General features: G+C 35.2%; 1 protein-coding gene across 3 annotated transcripts in view; it reads left to right on the top strand.

Moving 5' to 3' along the window:
* The first annotated feature begins 255 nt into the window (after nt 1–255).
* Nucleotides 256–20,332, top strand: part of LOC143225046 (glycine receptor subunit alphaZ1-like) — an 82,858-nt gene continuing 62,781 nt past the window's right edge. The window contains exon 1 of one of the 3 annotated variants that reach the window (XM_076453729.1): nt 256–442. In XM_076453729.1, coding sequence (XP_076309844.1) covers nt 327–442 — 116 coding nt within the window. In that variant the 5' untranslated portion in view covers nt 256–326. Of the gene's footprint in view, nt 443–8,300; nt 8,652–20,332 lie in introns of those variants that run through there. The other 2 variants (XM_076453732.1, XM_076453730.1) reach the window with 2 other exon arrangements.

The raw sequence follows: 20,332 nt of genomic DNA, 5'->3' as shown, positions 1-20,332 counted from the left end.
GAGCAGAGCACAGATTGTTCACTGGTTAGCTCTGTGCTTAACAAGAATAATTAATTCATAAAGTAACAATAATATGTAAATAAATAATTAACTATATATATAAATATACATGTATAATATTATACATATAATATTCACGACTCAGAGGTGATATTGTTTTTCTTACAGCTTATGGCATTACTTGCTTGCGCATGCCTGCTGAGTGATATATTTCTGATAGGAAACTACACGTGCCTCAAGAAATCCGACATTTCTCCTAGTGTAATCTCTTTGGCACCGTACGCAGTTAGACCTCTTGTGTAAAGGTACCTAAACAAAACTCATCAATGCGTCCGAAACTCAAGAAGGTCAGAAAGTCTGTAGGCGCCCACTTGCCTCTTTCGATTTTATCATTTTTCATCTTCGTGACGACTTTTCTTGGATCCGAGTCACGCTCACCAAGGTAGGATCATCTTGTTTTTAACAGAAATAGTGCTATGTGTATTATACTCCTAGAAGAGAAGGTAAATTCCTAGAGCTATAAAAGGAAATCGTACAAGTTCGAAAGTTCGTTCTGCTTTGGTAAAAAAGAATATATTTTATAGCTGTGTCTCACAGCGGATTTACAACGTTAGAAATTGGGTTTCGATACACGTGGTGAGCAGAGTACAAATAGCCCGTTGATTAGCTTTGTGCTTAATTCCAGACAAACTTCACAATTTCCACAAAGCTTCTCAAGGGCTATCTGAGCACAGCCGTCCATAATTTTGAATAGATTGTGGGCAGGAAATGCAGAGTCAACAACAACGACCGTCACCTCTGGGACTACTTTTCTGTAATAGTTCGCATTAGACTGTCATTCGTTTATCACATTTACGACCTCAAAGTGCAGAGAGTTTTTTGGTTTTTTTTTGTCTTGTGTTTTGTCACAATGGATCGCGAACCGCAAATTTTTCGTTTCACAGTTTTGACACGAAAACCGCTCGACGCAATCCGGCTCTATGAGTCTATAAAAACGTTAAGAGAAAGATGTTGAAAAGATGGTAGAAATATAGTGCTGGCTTAAATACGGAAAATACGTGTTAATGATAACTATTTTATTACTAACTAAAATAAACGAAAAATTCAAGAGAAACACACAAATACCTTAGAGTATTAATTAATTATTTTGAGTTACATTTAGAATTTACGGGTCATTGTTTTGTACGTTGAAAGTAAACTAGCAACGATAAAAACAAAAAAAAACCGCTTATAATGAAAACATTTAAGAAATAAAAATACAACAACAAATTACATTATTGCAGAGTTGGCATGGTTTGGTGGTTAGTGTTGGAGCATGGTTTGGTGGTTAGTGTTGGAGCATGGTTTGGTGGTTAGGGTGCTTGACTTGCTAGTTGCAAATGCGAATCTCGTTACCGAAGATGCTCACCCTTTCACTCGTGGAGCATTCTAATGTAATGATTAAGCCCATCATTCGTGAGGTTGCCTAGCTACATTCCCTTTAGATTATCACTTCTAAATTAAGGAGAAATAGTGCAGATACTTTACGAAAGTTTTGAGAAAAAATTCAAACTAACAGAATATATGTAATCGCCTAGTTCTTGCGCATGTCCCATGATATAACAGATTTCGAGCTGAAAGGTTTGTATCGTATAAAAATATATATTTTTAATATTCCGTATGAAATTAAAAAATTAACTACAGAATGAAGTTAAATATATCGACGTTCATAATATTATCAAAATATTTGCTTTTTTTAAACGAATTAAATATAGATGTGAACTAAAACAAGTTCTGAAAATATTTAGATATAACAGTCACAAGAAAGTACGGATAAGATGTCAGTCAAATATCTTAATGTAATAAGTGTGTAATATAACTTAACCCTGAATCATACTGACAGGTTGGTTAATTGATATGAACCAAAGTCACACAGGGCTATCTTTCTGTGTCCATCACAGGGATTCGAATCGTACCTCAGATTTTAGCGTTGTAATTTTTGTATTTTTCTTGTCATTAAAGGTTTAAGTATATAAGTAAGTTAAAAACGTAGTTTGCTTCAATTAATTTTCTATTAGTACAAGCAGCTAACAATAGACGGCGCTCGAGTAGACAATTTCAATAGCTTGTAATTAGAATAAAGATCCTAACAAAAGAAGCTGACAATAATTGAATGTTTGCTTTTAAAAGATGCTTGTGTTGTAATAAAAGTATCAGAAACCTGGAATATAGAATAAACTAATGGACTTAGAAATAAGTAAATATATAGTGATGCAAGTATTGTATCATGAAAACGTGATACGATTGTATCGATAAGTCGCGCGATACGACACAATACAATTTATGTTTCTTCACGAAATTTGGCGAGTTTTCAGAATACATTACAAGTATTTTGTACAGAAAAACCAGAATTTTTAATAAAGTATTTTTGGTAAAATTTAATGATTTAATAAATGAAGATGAATGCTGAGTACAATATGTTGTTTTTATTTCTTTTATCAAAAACATAACAAAGTAACAGTAACAAAATAGACACAGTTATTTTCAATTCACTTCTTTTGTCAGCTGCCACTTGACTGATCGAACCTGAGAATTTGAAAGAACACTATAAAGTGTAAAGTACTTAAATGAGACAATGTTAGTAATATAGATAATAAATTACAGACTAAACAGTCAAACTTTGTAATAAACCATGAGAAAAACTTCCATATCTAGATTTTTATCGTATCGACCACCATGATGAAACACGCATCCTGTAGAAATAACAACCTGGTGATAAATTATCTAATATCTTATCGTTGTACCAAGAACACAGAACTGAGGTTTAATACACGTAAACTGTCATTGTCTCTTTTAGTTATGTTTCTCTTAAGTAAACATTGTCATTAAGATAGTCTTAACTACGCCTTGGTTACTGTTATTATATATATATATATATATATATACATATTACCTTTTAGTAAATGTTTTTAAATGAAAAGTCGGAAAAAGATAAACAAACTCGTTATGTAACCATTAGTTTTAACTCTCGCTAGTTACTGAAATCTGTACAACAGAGTTCAATGTAGTACAGCATGGCGTCGTTGATTTAATTACATTGGTATCTGTACGTAACTTCTTGTTGTTATGATAACGAGTCCTGGAGGCTAGTCTTGTAGTTTGAACTGTTTTAATATTTTTCAACTGGGCATTTCAAAGCCTGGTGGCTAGGACACCCAGTCTGAGGACTCGAATCCCGTCACTGGCATATCTGTCGTTTCAGGTTGTTATAATGTGACGGTCTATCTTACTGAAGTGTTTAGTGAAGTGTTTTCTGAGCACATCACCTGCTTACATTTGAAGCTCAGAGAAAACGAATTTGACCAAAAGTTTGGGCAACTAAATTATGGTTATACAACAATACTTAATCTTCTAAGAAGTGACTTGTCCAGTAATTACACAACAATACTTAATCTTCTAAGAAGTGACCTATCCAGTAATTACACAACAATACTTAATCTTCTAAGAAGTGACTTATCCAGTAATTACACAATAATACTTAATCTTCTAAGAAGTGACTTATCCAGTAATTACACAACAATACTTAATCTTCTAAGAAGTGACCCATCCAGTAATTACACAACAATACTTAATCTTCTAAGAAGTGACCTATCCAGTAATTACATCACACAAGTTTAGTATATAATTGAAAAAAATATATTTATTTTACAAAGCATAAAAATAATGCCTACATATGCAGTAATTAATTCCCACAGTTATCCATCAATACAATAATGCCAATGGCACAACGGTACGTCTGTGGACTTACAACGCTAGAAACCAGGTCTCGATATCCGTGGTGGGCAGAGCACAAATAGCCCATAGTGGAACTTTGTATTTAATTCCACATAAATGAACAAAAGAAGTAATTGTAAAAGATGAAGAACTAGAACATTTATGTGATAACAAGGAATCCATTTTGTAGAATATAATTTGGAGTTGACTTTAATGGATATTGGAAGGACCTTTATTACAAAATACACAACGTTTTAACAAGCTTATTTAATACATTTTCAACCACTACAAATTCAACTCCAAAATTTAGAAGAATGTTATTGAATTTTATCTTCTATGAGTGGTTTGTTTGTTTATGAATTTCGCTCAAAGCTACACGAGAGCTATCTGCGCTAGCCGTCCCTAATTTAGCAGTGAAAGACTAGCGGGAAGGCAGCTAGTCATCACTACCCATCGCCAACTCTTGGGTTACTCTTTTACAAACGAATAGTGGGATTGACCGTCACATTATAACGCCACCACGGCTGAAAGGGCGAGCATGTTTGGTGTGACGGGGATTCGAACCCACGACCCTCATATCACGAGTCGAGCACCCTAACCAACTGGCCAAGCCGGGTTCTTCCTTATAAGTTATAGAAACGAGCGTGGTTAGCGTGATCTAGACTGTGAACCCGAAGGATTATGGCTCGTGTCTCCTTGTCGCTAAATCGCACTTCACACTCTGGAGCTGTGATTGCGCTCTAAGAGTGACAGTTAAATCCCTCTAGTTAACCTTTTAGTTTTATTTTAATGTAAACGTCAGTTCGATTATCAATAGATTTTTTTTGAGAATCGGCATGGCCTCGAATGCAAAAATCGTATTTTGCACCTTAAAGATATGATTAGCCGTCTTCTCTTTGATTTATAGGTCGAAATGTTTTTTAAAAAAGCACAGATGGCTTTAGTGCACTTCTGGTGTCGAAATATGCGAAATAAATAAGTCTATTTGTGTCCCTGTTCTCATTATTGGACTTGCATCGAATCATAAAGCAGTTGATAATAAACTCGTTCATACTTCATCTGGATATGATAAATTCATTAGCCAATAACTGATGTTAAGTGTCTTTGTTTACGAAAGTGGTTAAGTTGCAATCTCTGAAGAAATGTTGATATTCTGATTAACAAATTTTGCTGAAACCCATTAGAAGTATTTGTAGTAAACATTGTAAAAGCTGTTTGTAAAAGCGCTAGGAAATATATATTTTTATGCACGATACGTTCAGAAGTTTAGCAACAATTGAACACCATACATCAATACCCTAATTAAGACAAACTGTAAAAATAGTGACAAATACCGTAGTGTTCATCGTACAAAAAGCATATATTCTTCATCGCTTGGCCCCAGAGAGGTTTGTTGACCGGGCAACAAGCAAAGTTGCAACATATATACTAGATTAAGTGTCATACTGTAAGCTATTAAAATTAAAACAAAATTATAAACGCAACTGTACCAGCGATATAAATATATTTTGCATAAATTCTCAAATTAATCAAAACACGATTACTGAAAACAACAACAACATATGTACAAAAAAGGCTTCAATTCTATAACAAGTACTAAGCGAGTGTACAGCGCATTGTACAGACTTGAGAAAGAATTGATAACATTATTAATAACTAAACGATTCCGTTAAACCAAAAAAAAAAACATTCCCTGGTGGGTCGTCGGTAAGTTTACGGACTTATAAAGCAAAAATCCAGACTTCCATTCTTCGCAACGTGTATATAAGATGGCTTTATGCTGAAACACACACACATAAAAAGTAACAACATATTTTGGTTTTTAAATGGAAACACGTGATAATAATATTATTATCGCTATTACGGGATCCCTGTTTTTAGTTTATGTTTTTCCGTAGTAGGTTTTTTTCACCGGATAAATATAATCACCAAGCAACTAATGGTTGGGTCTCAGCCGATTACCAGAGATATAAAAGTGAACAACTTGTACACTAAACAGCTGTTCTGATACTGAGTTTTGAAACACTTCGCTGTAAAAAAACAGTGGAGTGTCTATTTCCGACGACAACCATGCCCAACCATTTATTGATGTTATGTGATCGTTTTGTTGCTAATGTTTTTAAGTTTAATAATTCGTCATATAAAAAAAATAACTTTTAACTTTATTAGCCATTTAATCAATTAATCGAAATCATTAATTATATTAAGCATTTAAATTATGCTACGTCAAGTTCTTCACAGGTAATAAGTTCAACTGTTTATTTATATATATATATCCTCAGATCTCAAGCTATCGAACAACACATCAACGTGGTAAATATTTCTGTCTTCCTTTTCAGTAAATAAATAAGGTCCGCCATGGCCAGGTGGTTAAGGCGCTCGACTCGTAATCCAAGGTTCGATTCCCCATCACATCAAACATGCTCCCCCTTTCAGCCGTAGGGCGTTATAATGTGAGGTTAATTCCACTATTCGTTGGTAAAAGAGTAGTCCAAGAGTTGGTTGTGATGACTAGCTGCCTTACCTCTAGTCTTACGCTGCTAAGTTAAGGACGGCTAGCGCAGATAGCCCTCGTGTAGCTTTGCGCGAAATTTAAAAACAAACAATAAATAAATATCTTTTCTAAAATAACATTGTTGTTAAGCACAAAATTGCACAATGGGCTACTTGTCCTGTGCCCATTTTAAGTACTGAAACCAGGATTTTAGCAGTGTGAGCCCTCAAACTTGCCGCGGAGTCACTGGTGTATATACTAAAGTTTTACAGAAAGAAAAATGACATTTTAATCTGAAATTACGAACATTTATCAAAATATATCAACGCTCTCTGTAAAATATACCGAGTATATGTATCTCTTCTACCACGATACGATGTTTACAGTAACGTTGTTAATCTCTTATCTACAAACATTACTTAAAATATTTCTTTTAAAAAAATCCTCATAATTCTGATACTTGACCGTCTTGCTATCTTGGAACAGAAAGTAACCTTTCACCACCCGTCAATGTTAACATTACTGTTTTAATAAATAAATAAATTAACAACCTTTTGTAAAACATAAGTTTTTTGTTTTCATAGATGAGCCAACACCCTGGCGAGAGTGAGAAAAGGTTAACCAAAATAAATTTAAATGAAAAGGGCGTTTTATTTTCTAAATATTTATTTTACTATTTCAGTTTTGGTGATCCGGCATGGCCACGTGATTAAGGCACTCGACTCGTAATTCCCGGGTTCCAATCCCAGTCACACCAAACATGCTCGCTCTTACAATGGTGGGACCCCACAGTGGCTCAACGGTATGTCTGCGGACTTACAACGTTAAAATCCAGGTTTCGATACCCGAGGTGGGAAGAGCACAGATAGCTCATTGTGTAGCTTTGTGCTTAATTCAAAAACAACAACGTCAACCATAGGGACGTTATTATGTGGCAGTTAATCCCACTATTCGTTGGTAGAACAGTAGTCCAATAGTTGGCGGTGGGTGGTGAAGACTAGCTGCCTTCTCTTTTGTCTTACACTGCAAAACTAGGGACGGCTCGCACAAATAGCCCTGGTGTAGCTTTGCGCGAAATTCAAAAACAAACAAACAAACAGTTTAAGTAAAATAAATACTGTAACAAAAAAAGAGTACATAATAATACATGGATATTTGCAAACTACATGATTAAAAAACAGTTGAGAGTGAAAGTTTTTGATCAGTAAAACTAAATTACCATGATCAGAAAATGTTTTTAGCTCGACTCTAATTTAGGCTTAAACAATTTTTGTTATTCTTTGCATAGAGGCATTCTCAACTACGACAAAAATAAAGTCAAACATCGAAAAAATTCTTACCGTATTATTTCGTATCGGTTTTATCTTTGTATGCTCAGAATACTTTAAGTAATGTCGCACGCAGATTACAAGCATAGTAGAGAAAGTAGGCCCGTTAATAAAAAAATTTACAATGAAGATTCTAGTGGAAGCTGTCTGTAAACAACAACAAAAAAGCTAACTAAAGATAACCCTAGGTTGAGTTAAATAAAGTCACTATAGCGTAAACAACACACTAAATCTGCGAAATCCAAGGAACTCTTGAATATTTAACTAACTCATTTTACTTCAAGGCTCAAACCTCCTCGAGAACAAAACTTTGCTGCCCTCCTGATAAACCTTGCAATCTCATTAATAAACGCCAACAAAAGAAAAATAGTGAAAAACGTTAAACATTATTATTCTAAAATAAAAGTGAAAAGGTAAAAATAAAAGAGAGTAGAATCTATTGGTTTCCCCTGCACACTCACAAGAGACCTAGAAACTCAGAAGATAATTATATAAAAGTTCCCGTTGAAAAGGAAATGAAAATTAATAGTACGCACAAATTTGATTCAGTTCTATTTGAAAATTAAAGAAAACATAGCTTTACACAAAATCCGAGCTCCCTAGAGCAAACACGAGCTTAAATATCTAATTAGTGTCGACTTCCTAGCATATCCAATCCCACGCTGTGCGCTACGTACACCATTTGGTTAGCGGACGGTGTGCAAACTCAGGGCGTGGCTGTTCTTGGATATTATCTGACTCGTCTACACGAGTAGTTCAGCTAAGTAATAGCTTTGATATTCCTGTAAGAGAATCAGATAAATAAGCTTTGGTTCTCACATGAAGATCCAAACTTGCCATACAGTGAAAGTTAAAGTTGGTAAGCCGTTTGAGCACCTCACTACGTTCGAAAGAGAAATTATAAAAATATCATGATTTTAAAGTTATAACCTTTAATTAAAAAGGTGTAAACTTGCAATACGTTCCTTTGTTACACACCATATCCAAAACTCCAGGTTTCCACTGCAGTTTGGTGACAAGAAAGTCTTATTTCGAAGAACGACCTTGAAAGATAAGTCTGAGAATAATTTAAACCGGTAATTTATAACTAAATATATTTATTTTTCTCAAATGCAATAGATAATTTAAGACTTTTACACTATTCAGAAATTGTAAACATCCCTAGTTTGATAAAAAATAAAATAAGTAAGAAATTAGGAAGGGGCAAAACAGTTTCTCTCTGCATCCCCATTACTGGTAGAATATTCAGTGTTGTAGAGTGAGTGTGTGTGTTTTTCTTATAGCAAAGCCACATCGGTCTATCTGCTGAGCCCACCGAGGGGAGTCGACCCCCTTATTTTAGCGTTACAAATCCGTAGACTTACCGCTATATTAGCGGGGACAGTGTTGTAAAGAACAGAATTAGGGGTCATTTAAATACTATTGAACCTTCAAAATAATGTTTATTATAGAACTAATGACGAAAAAATGCTTCAATTGTCTCCCTTCTACGATATATATATATTTGAAAACGTTGGTTCATTACATCACTTTGCAGGTCGCCTTAAACGATTAACGAAGAGTTTGACCAGCTTTCAGGTATAAAAATCGATTATTACTGATATTCAAAAATAGAATTGATTTAAATGTTCTTTACAACTGAGCTTTCCGGCTTTAAGTTACCTTTTCTCTAACTTTTCAGGTGCTCATTACAAGTCTTAAAAGATGAATGTGTCATAATTTTACTATTCCGTTCAAAGACAGTTTTCTCCAATAAACGAGGATTTGTGTTTGATTTTTTTTGTGTGATTTCTTGACATCATTGCATAGTTTGAATTCTATATGTGTAAATCAAATTGTGTAATTAATATAACTGTTAATCGTAATTACGATAAAAAATATATTCGTAGTGTGGATAAACGTCTTAAATTTGAAAATTGAGAATTTTTTCCTTGCTGTACACTGTATATTGTTATATAGCTATGAGGGCGCCACATACGATTAATTATTATTGGTTGTCAATCCGTCGAGTCAGAAAGTGATCTTGTTCTGGGGATTACGTTTTCTGCCATCTGCGTTCGTGATGCTGTAGGAATTTGAAAATCTGCTAAGTAAATATTAACTTTGTTTCGTTGTTGTACAACAGTGATACCCTCAGACTTTTGTTTATATCTTGAAGCCTTAATTCTGACCATTAATTTACACACACACCACAGGGATACCTTCAGACTTTTATTTATACGTTGAAGCCTTACTTCTAACGATTACTAAAAAACCCACACCATAGGGGTACCTTCAAATTTTTGTTTTCGCAGCAAAGCCTTATTTCCAGCCACTATTTTATACACACGCAACAGATTTATTATCAGTACTGCGTAAACACACTTTAGAAATGACATTTTCACACAGTATTGCCACAACTATCTCAAAAGTGTTCATTTAGGCCCGGCATGGCCAAGCGTGTTAAGGCGTTCGACTCGCAGTTTTAGGATCGCGGGTTCGAATCCCGGTCGTACCAAACATGCTCGCCCTATCATCCGTGGGGGCGTTATAATGTGACGGTCAATCCCACTATTCGTTGGTGAAAGAGTAGCCCAAGAGTTGGCGGTGGGTGTTGATGACTAGCTGCCTTCCTTCTAGTCTCACACTGCTAAATTAGGGACGGCTAGCGCAGCTAGATCTCGTGTAGCTTTGCGCGAAATTTAAAACAAACAATCAAACTGTTCATTATCATCACCCTCTTTTATCATACGACATTGCTTTCTAACGCCACCTGGATACAGTGTTTTAACACACAACAGTTACTACTCTCAATTTCTCTCTCGAAATTTTGTTCCAGAGTGAAAAAGAGTACATTTTTCACACTGCGTTGTTAAACGCTATTTGAAAATAGTGCTTTAAAAATAATTTTCTTTGAAGCCTTGTTCTTGCTTTGACTTTATTGACAAGCTGGTCTAATTCAGTATCGGTACTAATGGTGGACGTTGTTATATTTTAGAGACAGTCTCATGACACAGTATTACCACTGTTGTTAAACACTGTCTTAATAGGATATTTCAAACGTTTTCTTCCACAGCACACTGTTACTATTGACAGTCACTAAATAGATAAAGTGTTTTTTTATTTTGTGTGAACAATGTTTTTTGCAGTAACTGGTCCGGCATAACCAGATAGTTAGGGTGTTTGATTTACTACATGAAAGTCGCGGGTTCGAATCCGCGTCTCTTCAAACATGATCACACTTTCAACTGTGGGGACATTTAAACGTGACAGTTCAATTCCACTATTCATTAGTAAAGGCTCCAACCTTTAGCAGTAAGTGCGATGTCTAGTTTTCCCTCTAGTCCCTCACTGCTAAACAAGGGACGACTAGCGCACGTAGTCCTCGTGCAACTTTGGGCGAAATTCACACCAAACTTACGTGTAACATTAAAAAAACAAAGAAAGAAAATACCAAAGGCTGCAGTTGGTTACAACTTTTCAAACTTGTACCAGTGTTCAGAATGAAAAACACAAGATTTATTCTCAAATTTTGTATAGATTTATGCAATGGATTTGCATCCCGTTCAGAGGGAAAATGGATCCTCATTCTGATTTTCTCGTGTCACTTGAAACCCGAAGTTTGATAGCACCGACCCTGTGTGTTTTGTAGAGAGACTGCAAGGAAGTAAGTTTTTAACTGTGTGAGTATGTCGATAGTAGAAATTCAATTTCGTGTGGAATTAGATTTTATATGTTTCGTAACGAGAGCGATTTTCGATTAACTGGAAACTAAGATACACAATGTTAGGTTGAATACTGACTGAGAATTCCAAAAAAAGTACTGATACAAAGAAAAAGCATATTAGATATATATTCGAAAACATGAGAACTGGATAACCAGAGAAACGATAGCGAATATTTTACAGACTTTGGATCGATTTCAAAGTTTGCTAGCAGAGAATTTCCCAGTAATTGAACTTATTTTCGTTTGAGGATAAACTGTGATATTTATTGTCTCTGCCTACCTAATTTTATCTGTTTATCTCGTATATACAGTCTTTTGAAGTAGGTGGTCTTGACAAAATGATTCAAGTCGTTTCGACCAATGATGGCTTAGTAATCGATCTACCCAACACTGTTTATCCAAACAGATTTAATACGTACGTGAAAAAAATGTATTGTTTGTTTCTTTATTGAAGTACTAAGCCACCTGCCGGGTCATCTGCGCTCTGTCCACCGGGAGAATTTGAACGCCGGACTTTATGCATTGTAAATCCGTAAACGTACCGCTGATAAACAGGAAAACAAATAAATGTGGAATAATTTTTTTTATCCAAAGACATTTCTTTGTAATAACTTTTGGATACATTCATACACAAAATTAAGAAAGTGCTTTTGTATTAAAACAGTTTTAAACCTTAACATGTTAATATTAAAGGTTTATTTAATTTTAAAACCGTATTTGTTTTTCAGTCGAACTTTTGGTTTGGTTTGTTTTTAATTTCGCGCAAAGCTGCTCAACGGCTATCTGCGCTAGCCATCCCTAAGTTAGCAATGTAAGACTAGAGGAAGGCAGCTAGTCATCACCACCCACCGCCAACTCATAGGCTACTCTTTTACCAACGCATAGTGGGATTGGCCGTAACATTATAACGCCCCCACAGCTGTAAGGGCGAACATGTTTGGTGCAATGAGGATTCGAACCCGTGACCCTCAGATTATGAGTCGAACTCCTTAACCCACGCCGGTTATGGTTGAACACTGACTGAGAATTCCAAAAAAAGTACTGATACCAAGAGAAAGCATATTACATATATATTCGCAAACGTGAATCAGATTAGCCCACGCCGGACTCAGTGAACTGTAAATATGATCAATATCTGATTGAGTACTAATCTTTACGTGTCATGGTTGTTAGAGCGCTTAGCTCGCAATCTGTGGGTCCCGGGTTTATATCTCGACACCAACCACGCTCGTCTTTTCAACCGTGGGGGAGTTATAACGTAAGTCATAATTTTTGTAAGTAAAATTTTGTTTGTTTGTAGTTAAGCACAAAGTTACGCAAATAACTATCTGTGCTCTGCCCGCCAGAGGTATCTAAACTTTAAAGCGTTGCAAGTCTGGAAAAATCTCACAGTGTCACTAAGGGGCCATTAGATAAAAATAGCTCACTTCACTTTCGGCTCTCATTTCTAGCATAGAGACGATTAACGCAGATATCACTCAAGTAGATTTGAGCAAATTTCAGTATGAAACTAGTCTAGCATACTACAAAACGTTTATCAAGTATTAAAAATACGTCTCTTATTTTCCCCTTTTCACTGATAGAGAACTGTCTTGAAACAAATAAACAAAATCCCTGGAAACCTTAAAAAGTGTTACAAAATTTGGAACAGGTTTTCTTCTGTTGATATGAAAAAATCTAAATAAGCTAAGGGATTTTAAAATAGAAATAGGAAATTCAATTCAAAACTAAACATAAAATATAAAGGAATGAATGTTAAAGTATAGAGAGCAACATTTGACAGACATCAATGTTGTCGATTAGTATAGCTTTAACAGAAAGTACTCTTAAAAAATATATATAAATATAATAGTACAGTCTCTCTGTATAGGTCCAGCATGGCCACGTGGTTAAGACACCTCAATTCGTAAACCGAGGGGCGCAGGTTCGAATACGCGTCACACATACATGCTCGTCCTTTCAGCCGTGGAAGCGTTATAATGTTTCGGTCAATCCCAATATTTGTTGGTAAAAGAGTAGCCTAATAGGTGGTGGTGGTGGTGGTGGTGAGTAGCTACTTTTCCTGTGGTCGTAATTAGGTACGGCTAGCACAGGTGTAATAAAAACTTTTAGAATAGAGGAAATTGTGAGAATTTTTAAAGTATTGCTCTGAAGAGTTCAATTGGTGGACTGGCTCTTTCGGATTAACCCTTAAAATAATTCAAAGTACAGTCGATTTAATGAAAATAAATATGTTTTATTTCTTCTATTACAGCTTCTTTAGTTAGTTTACTGATAGGCCTAAGTTTACAGTGTATGCTAACACACAACAATTTAGTAAGTTCTCGTATATATGTGCTTTTTTGTATTTTTATTTCACCATGGGAAATGTCTCTCGCTGGTACAGCGGTAAGACTACAGATTTACAACGCTAACATCAAGAGTTAGATTCCCCTCGGTGAACTCAGCAGATAGCCCGATGTGGCTTTGCTATAAGAAAACATACACACATACTCACCCTGGGAAAATAATTTAAACATTCATAAACTGAGCTGGCAATAACAGAGAAACTAACCAATAATCCATTTCTTCAACTGTCAGTCGTCCATTCTCAAATACTTACTAATAAATAATAATATACTCGCTTCTTACGTGGGATTTAATTAAACCTATCCTAAACTTTCCAGAAAGTTCCAGTCAATAAGCCACACTCATCATGTGAGCTCAAAAGCCCTTCTAGTGAAACTAATGACACAAATGTTTATGTTAAGCAAAAATATAGCGGTATTACAAATAGAACAAAGTTAGCAAAGGTTTCAATTTCCAAGAAGTTTCTGCGCATGGTCGTTTCTGATCTTAAACTACTCTTATTTAATACAGTTGTTAATGTTAAAAGTATACAGGGTTCTTTAGGTATATTAAAAAAAAGGTTGAAATTTTCAGTTCAAAATCTGTTTCAAAGCAAGTAGTTTAGGTAGAAATTGCGCCTAGAAACAAAATTGTGTTACTGTTTTTGCTTGAACCTATACATGAATAACTTAAGTGTTAAAAATACTAGTCAGTTTATTTGGTTTCCTAATCAGTTACAGTTTACTTTCCCAATTAAGGATAATACCTCTTAGAATAAGCAAGATATCACAGTCCTTTACAATTACGATAGTTCTAAATAATAGTATATTAGTTTGTTGTTGTTAATCACGTCTACATAGAAACACATAATCCAGTTAGTTTGTTCCAATCATTTTAATATTTTTTTTCTACTTTTGGTGAAAAACCATCTTCCAAAGAGTGATTTAAATTTTGAAGACCTTGTGCAAGCGTCAGACGTAAAGCTAATCTGATCTAATTCTCTGCTCTTGTATTGGTGGAAATTCGGTACATAATCAAATAAAAAGCATATTTTAGTTTCAGTAATGTCGACAAATGTGAAATTAATATTTTTCTATACAGTTTTGTGCTGCCTAAAACAGGCTTTGCGTTGTTTTTATAGACTCAATAAATTGTATATAAATCCTAAAATCAACGGCGTATTATGTTACATTACAAAAACAAACAAACAAACAACTTTATAAACACATAAGACAAACCACGTATAAGAATATTTATACTGAATGTTACAGTTTAGCATTTATAAAGCAGTAAGATAGGGTGCAGTAAAAATTGTGTTATTAAATGCGATTTTAAATTTTCGAATGAAGTATCAGTTTTTAGTTACGCTTTAAAACGTAAAGCCCGAAATTCTAAGCGTTATAAATGGATTAGGATTAATCGTACTTTATATTATAAGACCAATGTTCCAGGTCCGGTATTTCCCTTGGAACCAGTTTCTATTATGCTGTATTTAATTATCAGGATTACATACTATTACCAGCATCGCAATATCCGCTGTAAAAACAACTTCTGCGAGAAGCAATGAGAACAATTTAAGTTCACTCACTGGGTCACACTTTTCCCATGGCCACCCGTTGTATGTGATGCCAGTTCACTCACTGGGTCACACTTTTCCCCATGACCACCCATTGTATGTGATGCCAGTTCACTCACTGGGTCACACTTTTCCCATGACCACCCGTTGTATGTGATGTCAGTTCACTCACTGGGTCACACTTTTCCCATGACCACCCGTTGTATGTGATGACCAGCTTCCAAGACCACGTTTAAGGTAATTAAAAATACAAAGTCTTTTTGGATAGAGGGACTCTATAGGTATGTGCTCAAATGACAGTCCTTCATGCACTTTTCTTCGGTCATATTTCATATAAAACCGATCGTTAATTTCGAGGTCTACCTAAAAACTTACGAGCGTTTGATTTGTGAAAATTTATCAGTTTAAAGTAATTGTTTCTTGTGTTGGTAATGATAGCAGGAGATACTTCCAGATTTATTGTAATGACTTTTTAAGAGTAAAAATTCTAAAGAGTGACTATAACGTTCACTCTTTCAATGACAGTTTTGCTATTTATTGGTTTGGGGATGGTTTCTGAGTCTATTAGTGTACAAAACACAATGCGAGTTATTTGTCCTTGAGGGATAATATTCAGATATTCTTCTTCAAAAGTTCTCTTCTTTGGCTCGAAATCTTCAACAATGGGGCAATAGGAATATTTCCTCTGATAAGATTACAGCAGAGTCCTCTAGACATGAGTTTATCAGTGTTAGTATTGAAGTGTTAAATGTAAAAAAAATCACTGCTAAACTGATATACAGATGATAAACATGTCGCTCGTCGTTCACCTTTAAAATCTGCAGAATAAACCGTTTTATTAGCACATTCAAATCGTTCTCGTAAAGAATAGTCAACACAATTTTTGTCGACAGTTACTCAGTAAAGTGTTGGCAGTTCCTTTTTATTGACTAGTTTCTTTTATTACGTTTTCACTCTGTAAGTATTCATATTTACGTCATGCTATGAGCTTTTACATGTACTAGTACAAACCAGTATTAATACAGTTCAATGTGAGGCAGTAGTACCATCTATAAAGAGAACTACTACAAGCCTAACCATAACTGTACTAAGCAAAATGCAGCATCTCGTAACAGGCGTTAATCCAGAAACCAAGGGATCTCTGTTATTACCTCGACATATTCATTTTATTGTTGCATAGTCAACAAGTCATAGAATTAGACACGTGTTCATGTTGTTCCATACAAAGACATACTGGTTAACCGACAAGGCGTAGTCCTATGGCTTTCTTTGCTATTGGACCTTTCAAGCCAGTCTCGGGAAACGGCCATCCTCATACAATCCTTATAGAAGGATTGTGAGAAACTTGCAGGGAGGAGTGTTGTGCTTTGGACATTAAAATATCACAACGGGGCCTTTTACAATGTTAAAGTGGGGCTTGGCATGGCCACCTGGTTAGGGCGCTCGACTCACAGTTTAAGGGTCGCGGGATCGAATCCCAGCCACTCCAAACATGCTTGCCCTCCTAGTCGTGAGGGCGTTATAATGTTACCTTAAATTCCACTATTCATTGGTAAGAAAGTTGCCCAAAAGTTGACGATGGGTGCTGATGACTAGTTGCCTTTTCTCTAGTCTTACACTGCTAAATTAAGGACAACTATCACAGATAGCCCTTTGTGCGAAATTTAAAATAAAGAAAAAGCAATTATCAAGATGCATGATCGTCAAAATGATTAGACGTGATCCCATGGAGCGTAGTGATGTGGTGAGGTTTAAGATAAGTTTATAGCATTTATCCTTTTCAGAACATGGAGAATAGACGAATATTAAGCTAACTTTCCTGAATTTAATTCTAAATTAGATCGGAATAGTTATCACGATATCATATATATATTATATATGCTATACATGCTAGGTGAAAGTGAGATAAGATAGTCCTTTCGGTAGAACAACAAATGTTTGTACATACATAGCGTGTGTGTGTGTTCTTTTTATAACAAAGCCACATCGGGCTATCTGCTGAGTCCACCGAGGGGAATCGAACCCCTGATTTTAGCTTTGTAAATACGTAGACTTATCGCTTCACTAGTGCGGGGCATACATAGTGTACTACCATCTACGTGAGTATTTTTACGCAATCCTGTCCACAAATACGCTTGCAGATGGACGCGATCGTGAATGAATGATCAAAGTGAAATTTCTTTTGCTTTTAAAGAACGTTTATCTTAAATAAACATGTTGAATTTTTATGAGCACAAAGTGGGCATTTTATGTAATTCAACTTTATGAATTTCAAACAATGACAAGTTACAGATACAAATAATAAAAAAAGAAACACAATTCAAATTCACTCAATTTTTTACAAAGTGCGGTTGCTTTACGACGCATGGCTTTAGGTGAGACGACCCTAACTCTGGGATAAGACTTATTCCACACTAGTAGTCATATAAAAGTTGTATTTGTTTTTAATATTCACGTTCTTCTGCGCCATTTGCCTTGTGAACATAGAGCATGGCCTTTTATATTTCCTCTGAGAACATTCAAATGCAGCATTCACTTTATATTGTATTTGTTATCAGTAAGACCACTTTATTTTATCATAGGGCCTGCTTTATCCCACTTTCTAAATAAAAAGGTCTGCAGACATAAGAACTTATTTTTCTCAGTATTTAAAAAAGTCTAAATCTCATCTTTATTTTCACTGAAGGTGCATTTATAATAATGAACGATTCATTTAAATATTCTTGCAGATTCATAACATTCATATTAAAAAACCGTATTTACAATTAGTGTGATCGTCTTACCCACATCTTTCTATATTTATTATCAGTATACTAGTTTCACTGATAAAAAATGTTTGCTGGCCCGGCATGGCCAAGTGGGTTAAGGCGTTCGACCCGTGATCTGCGGATCGCGGGTTCGAATCCCCGTCGCACTAAACATGCTCGCCCTTTCAGCCGTGGGTGCGTTATAATGTGACGGTAAATCCCACTATTCTTTGATAAAAGAGTAGCTCAAGAGTTGGCGGTGGGTAGTGATGACTAGCTGCCTTCCCTCTAGTCTTACACTGCTAAATTAGGGACGGCTAGCGCAGATAGCTCTTGTGTAGCTCTGCGCAAAAAACAAACAAACAAACAGTGTTTGCTTTCAGAAATACGTATCGCTTCCTCTCGTTATTACCAACAACAAGTAAAAGACTACAACTTTGAACTATTCATTATTTTAGGCCTGGTAAAGTTTAGTAATTAGTTTATCTGGATTGAAAATCCGGGTGTTCTTGTTTCACATCCTGTTGCCGAAAATGTGTGCACGGTCAAGTCTCACACTTTGGACAGAGAACAGCAGTACAAAGATGGTAGAGGATGCTCTCGGCTAGTTGTTTCCCTCTAGAGTCTGAGCATTAGCTTAAAATCAGAGACAACTACTTGCAGGAGATCCTTATGTAGGTTTTTGTGAAATTTTTAAATGAACAAATAAAGTAAAATTTTATCGAATCATTTGCTTTCTCACTCACACCCTAAGTCTGGAAGCTCTGCCTGTATTAACTGACTATATAACAAGCAACGGGACTACATATCCAGGTGGTTAGGATGCTCGACTTGTAATCTAAGAATCCCGGGTTCGAATCATCGTCACACCAACTATTCTCACCCTTTCAACCCTAACGGTCAATCTCACTCGTAGTTGGTAAAAGAGTAGTTCAAGAGTTGGCGGTGAGTAGTGATAACTAATTGCATTTCCTTTAGTCTTACATTACTAAATTAGGGTTGACTAGAGCAGATAGCCCTCGCGTAGCTTTGTGTGAAATTCAAAACAAAAGTTAACGAGCAATAATGTTTGAAATAATGGTTTAGAATCGTTTCTACAAACCCGCGCCCCTCAGATTACGAGTTGCACGCCTTAACACACTTGGCCATGCCGGGCCACATGAACTGTGGAAAACTATGGTCATAGAAAACTAAAGTTTTCGTAAGAACAAAGTTTTAGAGATTAATATTTGATATTTGGAAGTAGAACCAAATACACATTAAACTAAAAATATTTCAATGTAAAATCACATTATTTTAAGTCACAGAACATTGAAATGGTGTTCATAAAAGGTATGTTTGTTACCATAAGAATCTCAAACATTAGTATCCGCTAAAGGTAGGTTAAACTTGAAGTCTTTAATACAATCCGAACACGACACTAAAATCCCTTGATACTAATTTGTAAAACTTGAAAACTTGTCCTTGGTGGAGAAAAATATCTTCTAGTCCTTTGGGTTTGCAAAAAACTAGTGTTAGCAGTTGTTATGTTGCAGAAAAAATCGTTTTAAGTTGTTTAGAGAAACAATTTTTACCCTGGGGGTAAGCATGTGACACTTGTATAACACGTATATGGTATAATATTTTGTACTGATACTTCAGTTGGACTCAGAAATGTAAGGCCTATTGTGTCTGAATATCATATTTAAAACTGTTGTCAGAGAATATTGTTCTGGACACTATATTCACCTGGATCTTTGATCTTTGTTTTATTTTGCATGTTTAGATAATTTCCTCGTTACGAGCTTATTTTCATGAATGTTTTTTCTTGTTGATATATTTCTTTTAATAAAATTTTATTACAAACTTTTAGTACAAACTTTTACCTTCATCTCTTGATCGATTTGAGTTCTAATTAAAGCCGCGGGTATTGAAGATTCTTTATTGCGTTTGTTTTTATCAAGTACAAACTTTTAGTTCATAACCTCATCTCTTGACCAACATGAGATCCAGTTGCAGCCGCGGCTATTGAGGATTTCATCTTGTTTTTCTTCTTCTTTTTACTATTGTTTCTTTTATTACTATGAAATGTATTTTATATCATATTAATACCACAATGTTTTGTTTCGAATAACCCATTTTTGTACACGTGCCTAGCATTCTCTTCATCTTATCTATTTTATTTTTCTGGCAGTTATATCTATACATATATTTTGTATTTTCTTTATATTGTTTTTCAAGCCTGACAAACAACACACGCCAGATACGTAGCAAATAAACACGTTTTGATTTAGACTCTGTGACGGGATTTTAACCTTTTTTAACAACTACGTATTCCAATACTTTCACCTTCTGTTGACTTCAGATGTTCGACATAACAGAAGTTGCGTTAATAAAGACAATTTCGTTTGATCATACATG

The sequence above is a fragment of the Tachypleus tridentatus genome, chromosome 9, assembly GCF_004210375.1.
Source record: "Tachypleus tridentatus isolate NWPU-2018 chromosome 9, ASM421037v1, whole genome shotgun sequence".
NCBI classification, from domain to species: domain Eukaryota; kingdom Metazoa; phylum Arthropoda; class Merostomata; order Xiphosura; family Limulidae; genus Tachypleus; species Tachypleus tridentatus.
This window is presented reverse-complemented; position numbering and strand designations above follow the sequence as displayed.